Source organism: Lathamus discolor, chromosome 1 (genome assembly GCF_037157495.1).
Source record: "Lathamus discolor isolate bLatDis1 chromosome 1, bLatDis1.hap1, whole genome shotgun sequence".
In the NCBI taxonomy this organism is placed as follows: domain Eukaryota; kingdom Metazoa; phylum Chordata; class Aves; order Psittaciformes; family Psittacidae; genus Lathamus; species Lathamus discolor.
The window spans coordinates 76400594-76413195 of record NC_088884.1 but is presented as its reverse complement, the minus strand read 5'-3'; the positions used below and the strand labels follow the sequence as shown (position 1 = coordinate 76413195).

General features: G+C 38.5%; 1 protein-coding gene across 2 annotated transcripts in view; it reads right to left on the bottom strand.

The window, feature by feature from the left end:
- DGKI (diacylglycerol kinase iota) overlaps positions 1–12602 on the bottom strand; it is a 214013-nt gene that overhangs the window by 71021 nt on the left and 130390 nt on the right. For both annotated transcript variants that reach the window (XM_065681455.1, XM_065681464.1), the window contains one exon: positions 5709–5809. In XM_065681455.1, coding sequence (XP_065537527.1) covers positions 5709–5809 — 101 coding nt within the window. The remainder of the gene's footprint in view (positions 1–5708; positions 5810–12602) is intronic.

The following is a 12602-nucleotide window of genomic DNA, read 5'->3' as shown; positions in this document are numbered from 1 at the left end:
TGAGACACTGGCCCAGGCTGCTCAGAGAAGCTGCAGCTGCTCCATCCCTGGCAGCATTCAAGGACAGGTTGGATGAGGCTTGAAGCAACCCGGTCTAGTGGTAAGTGTCCCTGCCCACGGCAGGGGGTTGGAACTGGGTGATCCTTAAGGTCTCTTTCAACACAAACCATTCTACGATTCTACTATAACTCAAGGGTATGAGATGACATTTAAATGGTTCAGATTTACTCTTTCCACCAAACCCAGGCAATGACATACTCTGTTAAATGAATGTTACTAGGCTAAATGAATGTCAAGGCCTCAAAGTTAGAAAAAGCCAAGATTAAAGTTGCCTATTTTAGCACCTATGTGTATATTCATTCAATTAAAGGCTACCGCCTTTAATTATCCAACCACATCCCGTTTTTAATTCTGTTGGACTCCTGTGTCTTTCTAATCTTTAAAATAGAGAGATTTTTGTGTGTGTAAAAGTGAGAAATGTGATTCACTGTGCTCTCTGGACAAAGCCCACAAGGTCTCATCCATCAAAAGGCAAAAAGAGATATGTCCTTTGACACAAGCAATGCCTTCTGCACCTTCTTCTTTGTTTTTGTCATTTCTGTTTCAGTTACAAACATTTATCGGTGGTTTGCATCTACACACACCAGAGTGAGAACCTGGGAGCTCAGTGGCAACAGTTTCCAGTATTTAAGTCACTCCCGACTTCTGACCCTCTTGGTTTCGTTTTGCTGGGTGGCTTTAAACAACCCATCCAACCCTCTCAGTTTCAAAACTTATTAAATCATTGTGACAGAGAAATGCATGAACTGGTGCTTCCTTTACGAAATGGAAGAAGTTTGTAGCTACACAATCTATCTCACCTAAATCCATCCAGATCAAGTTGCTTCCTGAAATAAGCACATGAACTTAGGTGGCTAATCTTCCTTGTTCTGACTCCATCTGCTAATTCACATTCCTTTCACCATGCCACCTAGCAAGAGGTCTTATGATTTCTTTTGCCCTCTACATTATGGGCATTGAGGATGTAAATACCAAGTCCTCAGTGCTAGCCTTTCCTTATTTATCTAGTGGTATAAAGAAATCATATGGTGTATTCTCCAAATTAACTTCTCCTATCAGATCCCTGAGCTTTAAAGAAACAGAACACATTTCATAGATCAAGGGTTTCATAAGCTCAAAATGACCCAGCAATGTCATGCTTGCAGCCTAGAAAGCCAACCATATCCTGGGCTGCATGAAAAGCAGCGTGGCCATATCACAGGAGGTGATTCTCCCCCTCTACTCTGCTCTTGCAGATAGCATCTGCAGTCCTGTGTTCAGCACTAGCGTCTCCAGCTCCAGGACACGGACCTGGAGCAAGTCCAGAGGAGCATCATGATGATCAGAGGGCTGCAGCACCTCTGCTGTGAGGACAGTCTGAGAGAGTTGGGGTTGTTCAGCCTTCCAGTACCTAAAAGGAGACTGCAAGAAATCTGGAAGGGACTTTTTACAAGGACACAGTGATAGCACAAGGTGAATGGCTTCGAGAGGACAGAGAGTAGATTTATACTGGATATTAGGAAGAAATTCTTCACTGTGAGGGTGGTGAAACACTGGAACAGGCTGCTCAGAGAAGCTATGGCAGTGTTCAAGGCCAGGTTGGATGGGGCTTTAAGCAACCTGGTCTAGTTGAAGGTGTCCCTGCCTGTGGCAGGAGGTTTGGAACCAGATGATCTTTCAGGTGCCTTCTAACATAAGCCGTTCTATGATTCTATGGTTCTCAGACTGTGGTAAGAGCATCACTGGTATGAGGAAGCTACAGTATCTCTGCACCTGTACACATCCCAAACTACAAGCTAGTCACTCTATGTACTTGATAAGAACTCCTAGGATGACCCCAAAACCCTCAGATAACTCACTGAAATTAAAGGTAGACACACATGCATTATAGATATCTGACTAGATACAATCAGGGAGAGACAAGAATTCAAGGTTAGCATCATGTCATGTTACACCACCCACCCACCCACCCACAAAACAAGGAGGTTGCAGATAAAAGGATTTTTAGATTACAGATAGTTCAATTGTTATACACATGAAACAATGTTTTCTTCCAAAATTGTGTTTTAATCTAGTATACGGTTTTATTCAAGAGGAGAGAAGGAACAGCTGCCTCTGTGCAAAACAAAGTGTGGGAAACCTCCAGCTGTTAGAGCTGAGAGTTATTTCTCAGTTGGGTATGTCATACCCACTGCAGTTGGGTATGATTTGTCCTTAATCTTAGTAATATTGAGCAAACTAAGATTGTTCTGCAAACAAGAGCATACAAAACAAGAAATTAAAAGCAGTGAAAAATGACATATTCTATTTTAAATTAAACAGCTGTGCTGTTACTGCTGATGGTGAGCTATTTCACCATTCCATGGTGCAAATGTACAATAGTGTTGGCAGGAAGGACTGTGAAAGGTCGAAGGCTACATGGTCACTAACTTGTTTATGGTCATTTGTTTGCTGGTTGGTTTGTTTTGGGTTTTTTTAATTTGATTAGTTTCTGCACATACTTCCATTGTCAGGAATTTTTTAGTAACTTTTGAAAGGGGATAATAGAGTGTCAAACAGAAAGATTTTGCTATTTTAAAAATAACTCAATTGCTCCCCCACAGTGCTGCTTTGGATCACACTTTCACGCAATAACAGGGAATCAGAGAGAGTGCACAGAACATATGCAGGCAAGAAAGACAGGATTACGTTCTGTCCATCTAGAAAGAGAAGTCCAAATAACTTTCTGAATATGATAGTCTTGGTTATGGTTATGTAATGTAATGTACAACTATCATACCGGGCAAAAGTTGTGAAGCCAGTAACAAGTGCTTGGGGCATGTATAGGGAGGTGTTAGAGAAGACAACTGCATTTGCAAAGAACATCACACATAACTATAATGCTAACATATATCTCTTTCTCAAAAGGGTACATGAAAGCATTCACCCCTCCTTGCCAAAGGATCTATAAGCATCCACTGTACCATCATCAATCATCCCACAGACAATACTGAGATGCTGACAAAAGAAAGAACGAAAGGGAAAAGAGGGAGCATGGGGGAGGGAAGAAAGGGTCAATTCAGAAATGGCATCTTGGTTAAATGCCAGCTGCAGTGACAAGGAAAGTAGAAAGCAGCAGAAGTAGAATGGGCTAGAACAGTTGTGCCCTTCAGGGGACAAAATGACATTCTTTAATTGCTCAGGAGGCTTTCAAAATGAGGTGTCTACCTCCAGCAGAGTGAAGATTAATCTTGACGGAACAGTTTGTATGACGAGTTGTTATATGTCAGGAAGTGCAATTTTATGTGAAGTGGTCAATAGAATCAAATCAGTATTTCAAGCAAAGGGAAATGTATTTACTGATGGTTACAATGATGCAGATTATTACACTGATGTCAGAGCTTTCAAAACTGTTACGGAGACACGTAACATGCAAAAACGATAATAGCACCTTTGCTTTTTTTCCTTCAGGGACAACTATAATTAACTGGCTTACTTTTCCTGCTCAGATTACTGTGAGATTCTGGTTTAGTTTTCACATTATTTAGGGAGATAGAAGTGGGTTTAATCCTGTGGACAGGGAATGAATATTAAGTATAGTATTCCAGAATTCAGTTGTACATATTCTCTCAAAGGCTGGACAAATATGTAAACTGAGTCTCTGTAGACAAGCATCTAGTGAGACATATGTGGACCTGAGAGCTGCAGTCATGATGAAATAAGTTAACCACACTTACAGGAACAGGCCAACAGACATGCTCTTGTATTTTGTTAGTGCACCAGTATTATCTGCATTTAAACTTTCAATTCAGACTGACAAAACTTCAGTTATTCGCCTGACATGCAAATTTATTCATTTTCACTCCCCCCCCCCCCCCCCCCAATATCTTTCTTTGACAAAGAAAAGAGAGTTGCTTCTCCTCCCTCAGCACTTCCCTCCTTCTCTCTTTGTCAAGAAACTTTCAGTGACAATGCTCCATGGAATGATTTGCTGATTAGGACATAGACAGAACATTTATTTCATATAAGTATTAAGCATATGATAGACTCAGCCAGGTACTAATCCATAGGCCTACCACCAGAAGACCCTTTAAAATTTATCCAATTAGCTGTGTCAGAGACTAACTGCAAATGACCTGTCAATGCCCAAAAGCAATCCTTTTAACTCTTGGTGGACAAACATCTACTTTTTCAATGAAAACTTCTTTAGCACGCACCCAGGACATGAACAAATGTCTGAGAAACCTAAAGCCAAATCTCAGATGCACTAAGTCATTTGCTGGCATTTTTTTTATCTCATCATTGTTACGTTTTTTTGCAGTTGACAACAAATACACATTTACAACTGCAGTGTAAACAGTGTAAAAAGGTGTATATTTTGTGTCAGACTATGTAAATGGTTTTGAAATACTAAAACCACACACACCAATTTTACATCCATAGTGAGGACGGATGAGGATAGTTCTCCTCAGATGGGAAACCATATGAAGAACCATAAAATAAACAAGGTTGTTTTTGACAGAGTTGGATAGATGTGGGTTCAATATAGCCTGAAATCTACTCAAGGTCAAGCTCTCAATTTAAACTTGAAGAAGATTCTTCTCCAGTGAGCTATAAATCTCATTCTTCTCAGGCTAGTGATGAAGGTTTTGATTGTTTTTAACTATTGGCAAAATTCACTAACAGAAGCTTCATTAAAGGCTGTCAGAACCTATATTAAAATCTAAGCCATTTCAGTTCTCTTGTCGGAAGGTGAGCTGCGAAAATAAGTAGGGGTGGGACTAAAGGAGTGAAACTAAAACAGTTTAACTATCTTTCAATAGTAAGATAAGCAAACCAATTAAAAGGATTGTCATCCTGTAATTACCAGAGTGCGCTGTATTACAGAGGGAGCTGAAGCTTTGTTGCACAACAAACTGTTATGCTTGTAATTTTATATGAATAATGAGCCAGATGCATGAACAAGACTATTAAATTGTTATCACAAGCAGCCATGTCCCTCATTGATTAATGACTCTGTGTGTCACCAACTAAAGGAACTCCATTTTTAAGTGTGGATTGTCATCATCAGTGTTGCCAGAGCAACCACTGTCTGCTTTTGACTTACCCCTGTACGTGGCAATTAAACCATTACATGAGGAAACAAAACAGTTATTATTCTCTTTAACAGAAAGCTGTTAAAGAATAAGAGACTGAGGAAACCAGATTTGTTTCCCAAGATAAAGGCACCTGAGCAAGAATCACGTTCAAGGTCAGAGCACACGCTTAACATGAAATTTTTCATGGTCCCACACACTGTTTCAAATTTGATGCTAATTGTACAAATCTGGAACAGTTTCATACAGTTCCAGAATCCCAGAAGAACCAACAGAAAGACATGAATAAAAAACCCCACAGGTGTTAAAACCACTTATTTTACAGTAAATAAAACCAATTTACAGAACACATAGTTAAGAAAACAGGTGAACTGTCTATATATGCTCTTTATACAGAAGTTATTTATAAAGAGAGAATACATATGTGTATACGCACAAATAGATGAGCAAACATTCCAAAATGTACGCTTGACCCTGTTTGTTTGTTTGTTTTTTTCTTGTTATTGATTTGGTTTTAGTGGGCTTTTGGTTAATGCGAGATTTATACAGAATGTCCTACCAAAAGCAGCTACGACCCAGTTTCTTCAAACTTACAAGCTTCTCGGAGTTTCTCCTTGTCATAATGTAGCCCCTCATATTCTTGTAAATTGATCCTGTTCACTCTGATCCGCAGGCGATCTGGGATGGAATGAGGACTGCAAGAGAAGAAGAAAGCTTCTTAAACAAAGTGTTCCATTGAAGAGCAAAATGAAAACAGGATATGAAGTGATTTTAATGTTTTCTGAACATTATAATGAGAGAAGAAAAAAGCAAGCCCCTTCAAGGCTGGGCCAAGTCCTCATTATGCCCATTGCTGCATTTGGGATTATGACTACCCACTGTACAACAACATAGACATTACACCTGAAGTGATAAGATTGCATTTGCTGTATGTGCGGTCTGGAATTGCAAAGGTTTTCTTGATTTCTCTAATCTCCATATACCTACCCCTCCCCTCTGCAGTTTGCCTTTTTGTGCATCCCTTGGCCCCTACCACAGCCAGTAGATCTGCCAAGCTGTGGTTCAAGACAGATGCTTTCTTGGGAATTCTCTCAGGACAACCATTCTTCTGCCCATGAGAACATCCACCCTCATTCCTGGAGGATCCTCATTCAGCATCTCTGTTCTGGGAAACAGGCAACAAAAATGTGGCAAAGAACTGGATTTCTAGAGTAGTGAGTCCAATACATAGAACCCAGGAGGACTTTCAAAAGTAAGTAACAGTACAGGAACCTCCTTTCTACAGAATTCAGACAGATCTAGATACCTCAACTCTCCATACAATTTTGAAACACTCAATAGGTCCCTATCTATAAATTTAAGCATCAATATATTGATAGAAAATTGCCCTGAAAAGCTTTGTTTTGATTTCATTATGGCTTTCACCTTGTAACTAACCGATGATTTGATTTCTTAAGTTTAGCTGAATACTATGTAAATAACTTAGCCACATTTGCATTTTTTACTTTTAAAGAGAGACAGATAACCTGTGCATTATAATGCACATGATAAATGTCTGTCCCATAAGAACTGGCCCCTGTGTCAGTTAAAATTCTATGCTTCCACAAAAGGTCATCCATTTTCTCTGTTTTAATCTAGTTAGTAACAAAACTCTGCCAGTGGTATTATTGTCTAATACACACACTGCCTTTAAAAATTAAAATGTGCACTGTCATAAATATGCATATTCACTTCTTTGTCTCAATTTTAAAATATTTGACCTACAGCATTGCACTGTTAATGCAGGACAAGCCACATCTCACAAATGAAAACCTTTTTCTTTTTTCTTTTTAAACAAACAAGTGAGCAATTTTCTTTTTGGCTAGAAAATACTGCAGACCTAACAAAATGCATGGTTTGTGGCCATCCCTTGGTAGAACCTCTGGGATTGCAATTAGCAATTATTTCAGTATTACCTTATTGCATGCTTTCTCTCTGTTGGCATAAACAGCTCTGTCACATCTGAACAGATGAAAATAAAGATTGAAAATCAAGCCCCAGTTAGAAAAAGCTCTGTTGGCACAAGTGCTCTTTACCTAAAAGTGATAAGGATAATGAATTGAGGGTGCCTCCAAACCTGGAGTGCAAGACAGCACACTGGGAGGAACTACACTGAAGAAATTCACATTCTGAACAGGAGTTTTTATATTAGTGATGAAAAGGAACATAAGATACATGAAGAATAGCCTAGAAGAAATCATAAATAATGAAAAATAAATACTTAACAGTGGCAGCAAGAATGACACACTCAGAACCATATGAACCATACAGGCTACCAAAAGTTTTCCCTATCCTGACAGGGACTATTGTGTTCAAATGCCCCAAGATACCAGAAAACTGTCCATATTTAAGACAAGCTTTTACAGTCTGATGACAGACACCTGGGGTGGTAGCTTCCGGAACAGCTTCAGGAGGCAGCTTTAACCCAGGTGCCATTATGTCATCCTATAAAAAGGCACTCTCCACCTGCAGGATCTACTGCTGGCTCAGCATCTTGGAGAAGATAAGTGTCTGCAAACGGAGGGGAAAGGTGCATAGATGAAACAAGAACATAATTGCACCGAGTCTGACAGTTTATTTCTTTTCTTTTTAAAACAAGATTGAATGTCACATCACTGGCTGAAGAAATGAACATAGTCTGGGGAACTATGTTCCCTTCCAAATTCTATAAAATGCAAGTCTCAAAAATGAAAATCACAAGAGATTTTATTTTTATCCAACAAATAACAAGAAAAGGTTTAAGTCAGAAAACACAGGAATTGAACTACGTAGTCTTTGTCTGAAGGGAGAAAAGAAATTCACTGCATGTAGTAGGGTTCATGAAAACAGACTGACAGTTCTGAAAAGTGGAGTCTTTAACGTACTGGTACAAGACAGGAAGAAGCCATGTTGCTTTTCCCATAATGTTCTGCCACTGCACATTAGATGAAGGTAGCTCAGTCTTCCAGCTACAGAACCTGGAGATTGTTCGTAGCTTCCTGTTCACAGATTGTTAACAGTTCACAGATTCCAGATTGCTGTTAACTTCTAGTTCACAAGCTCGGGATAGTTGGTAGCTTCCAGTCCACAACCTGGGGATTGTTGGTAGGTGTCAGGAAGGGACTGCTTGTGAATTACCTCTACTTCTTTCAACTCAGCTGTGAGGAAATGGGATGAGGAGACAGGTTTGTTCCTGATTTATTTGCAAATACTCTTTTTCAGAATACAGTTGTTGGTTGGCATTATATTGTCTCACTAAATTCTATTACCTATTCAATACAGCTTTGGCTCTACAATTCACTGTGTGGGTATTGACTCCTTGTGATATCAGATTGGCAATTAATACCAAGAGATGTTGTCCTCACCAGCCAGCTAATGAACTTGTTCACTCACAGAATTCGTGAGCACCATACAGATCTATTCAGTGCAGCTGAGCAAAATGCTTCCACTAGCAATACTTCCATAGTTTTCACAGATACTGTATAATAATCCATATTATTATACAAATTGCACAATTTATCTTGTTCAAACTCAGCATATTTAGAAACCACAAAGATTAAGTGCATAAGCGTGTCCACATAAAAGCTAATAATAGTGAGATGAATGTCACTGAAAGCAAGTATTAGTACCGCATTAATAGAAATGGATATTTCTAAACACTGTATAAAACAACTTGCTTGATTATAATGAGAGAAAGAAAAGCTTTCCAGATAGAGTAGCAGACAATTTATTTATACATTTAAGGAGATTGCTGAATTGCAATTCAACCTAAAATATTTAACTTTCTTACACCTATTATTCTTCAAAACAGTGTATTACATAGTCAATGAAAAGTAATTTAAAGTACAGATGAATTAATTCCATTACCTCCTAAAGAATCTAATTAAGAACCTCATTCCTCAAATTCATCAGTCCACAGAATTACATCCTAAAGGTCATATACCCCATGAGACCATAAATACAGATTGGGGTCAGTTGAAACATTCTGTTCATTCATGTTGATTAGCTATAATGGTTTCATTTAAACACAAACCTAAATATCAATCTTTTCAAATCAGCAGCACAGATAGGGTAGCTTACCATATTGAATTTTATCTGATGAACTTTGGATTGGCATGGACCAGCAGTGCACATTCAAGGCGTTATGAAATAACAACCCAAAATGAGCCTTGTAAAAAAACTATGAGCATTATTTAGTTGGAACAAACTATGAAAGATTTTATGGAGATGTCATGAGGTCCCCTCCAAATTATTCCACTCATTAAAAAAAACTTATTTCAGTAATAGAGAATGATTTTCTTTCCTTTTTTTCGTTGCAAAATGGCTGAACAGCACAAAGAAATTGCATTATTTTCTATCAGTAAAACAACATTTGACTTTTCCACGAGAATACATATTACCACCTAGATATTGAATAATTCCTATTGTAAAGTAAAATGCATGCTTTCTGGAAATTCTTAAAACTTGCAGGCATTCATTGACATAAATCATAATTTAATTTTGATGGCTTTTCATGTGAAAAGATATCCATTCTATGGTACACCAGGTTACACATCAGAATCATAGCCACACTTTTTACTGGGATAGGTCTTAGAAAGTGAAGGTAGGTCTTAGAAGGTGAACACATTATTAACAACACCCACCACCCTGCTCGAAAGTGCTTACCAAAGAAGAGATACGCTTTTGTTTCCCTCCTATGCCTAAACTATAACATTTTAGGGATTCTAGAAATGTTAACTATCACCACCAGCACCCCCAAAAAAATCCACAACCAACCAAAACATCCAAACCTAAAAACACAGAGCTTTGACAGAAAAAAATGAGGAGGGCTTGCTTTTTTCTTTTTAAATCACTTTCATTCTACCACTTGTGGTTGAAACCCCCAGAAGCAAAGCTACACTTAACATTTCTGAAACCCCCAGCAGAACATGATCTACCTTCATTCACTAAGAAAACATGCTCAGCTTTTGATGAAGCTGTGACTTCCTCCTCTCACCCCTATTAATCATGCAGCAACAGGCAATCCAGAATCCAGCCAACTCATTTGGAGCACAGCTGGTTTTCCTAGGAAACATGCTCCTGCCTCCAGTCACCCAGGAAAGAAAACAGGCAGAGCAAGCCTGAGTCCTGCCTAAGGCCTGACACTCCTGCACAGCAACCTGATAACATTTCTGCCCTGCCACCAGGTTGATTCAACTGGGAAGATAGACTTATAAATTATACAAGCCCTAATCCCTATAACAATAATTTATGAAACCTGCGAACCATTTCTTGTGCTTTGTGTCTGCATAGAGAAAGAAAAGAATAGTAATAAACAGTCCAACTCTACAGAATCCAGCAACAAATTTCTGATGGATCTTCTAGAATACAGCCTGAGCCAGCTTTCAGGCATATAGATTTTAATCTGATTCAGTAAGCAGAAAAGGAAAAGGAAATCTTCTATTGCCCCTCCCTCGCAAAAGATAAACTTTAGGAAAAGATCACATTCCTCTGAGGCACACTTGAAATGACAGATTAATGAATCACCTATCTCCTACAGAAGAAGTAAACATCCAAAATTAATTAAATGTACCAGCATTTAGAACAATTGTAAAATGGAAAGCAGCAGCCAGAAGACAAAAGAAATTTACCTCACTTTTGAGATTGCGTTGGCAGAGCTTGGAAATGATACATTAAAAATTAGTATGGCTCTGACAACATATACCTACTTAAAACATAAGAACTGCCATAACAAAGCAGAATCATCCAGCCACTTCTGATGGACAAGTTTCAGTGCTCCACAAAAGTCCACTGCTGTTTTAAGGAAAAGCTCTTGGTAAGCTTTTTACTTACAAATTACCCCTAAAAATAAAAGCTCAAACACATATTCTTTTTTCTTCTATTTGATAACTGTTATCCCGGATAAACCAGGCTAACCCAACTGTAATGAATCTTTTTGTACTTTCCCACTGCAAGTGCTTGGGCGTTTTGCTGTCTAAAGGCTAGATGCACACATAAACATAAAATGTGCTGAATTGCCAGATAGAATCCTGGTCTTCGCTATCTTTCTCCTTCCCCATGCTAGCTGTATTTCTCTCACACAGTGGATTCTCCGATAATAATGATCCCACTTAAACAGAAGCCCACATGTTAAACCAGAAAAACTGACAGAAAAGATGAGACTCAGTTCCCTGTAATTCATGCAATGATGAAAAGGAAGAAGATATACATAAACATTTTCATCCTTAACTACATATTTGAAGAACAGCTCACTCTCTAACAATTTCTCCCTTATGCCTTGTCTCCTACATCCTGTATTAGACTCTCCACCTCTAGACAATACCCAAATTCAGCTGATTCTGTTTGGCATTTGGATCTCTAAAAGCAGAAGTGTATTTGTTATTATCCTTTTGATATTTACACAGATTGCATATGCATACTCTGCTGCAATCATTACCCTGTAAACTCTACAAGAGAGCACTGTTTATTAGTAAATTTTAGTAAATTGATAATTTATGCCTATTTTGCAATTAAAACTTAAAAAAATAATAATCACATCATATCTACAGTGCTTATTCCACTTGTAAAAGGATGACAGGAGCTATGCAAGTTAGTTATGCTTTATTTTTCAAATGGTAATTTCTCTCAGAACTCCTTTGCATCAACTATACGCTATGCAAAAGTACTCTCACATGTGCATCCTTGTGCATCCTTCTCATCTCTGAGCATCCAGCTGGAAAATGCAAGTCTTTACCTTCCTTTTAAAAGAGCCCCAATTAAAAATACCACACTTGTATTTAGTTATGCATCTTGTGTAAACATTTGAAGTGGATTACACTATAGTTCAACCATCTCTGCAACAAAGACCATATGTGCCTAATACCTTTGGCTGCCCCAAATTCCCATGCATATCCTGCTGCAGAAAACCTGAAATGTATCTGAGATAGGCTGTATCCATCACCAGGTCTCAGCAGAATCTGCCTGGCTGTTCAGTACTAACTGGAACACAGGCTCTTTTCAATGTTGTTCAAAAAAAAAAAAAAAGGACATTTCAATCTCAAAGCCATCATAATCTAAATCAAATTTCCCTAATACCTCATGGGTTCTTATTTTAATTTGCCAGACTCATTAATTGGCAAACACAGTGCAGCAGCATGTTTAATCTATTTTTACAGATTTTAAGATACAGAACATCTCTGACTTACAAATTAGTTTGGGGCTCACAAGTCTCCCTCTCTCCCTGCCTTATCCTGACAGCTGATATCAAATGGGACATTCAAATGAGCTATATCAAAGCTTGAAGGTCATTTTCCAAGGGATATCCCTCAACTTGGGAACAATAACCATTCTCCCAGATGCACAGCTTAATGTTCTGCGCAAGTAACAAGGCTTACTTTTTTCTAGAGGCTTGCTTAGCTACTGGATCACTGAGAGTTGTTTTTATTACTTCCTGCTCCTCAGCAGCATACAGCAAATAAGACCCCAGGATAA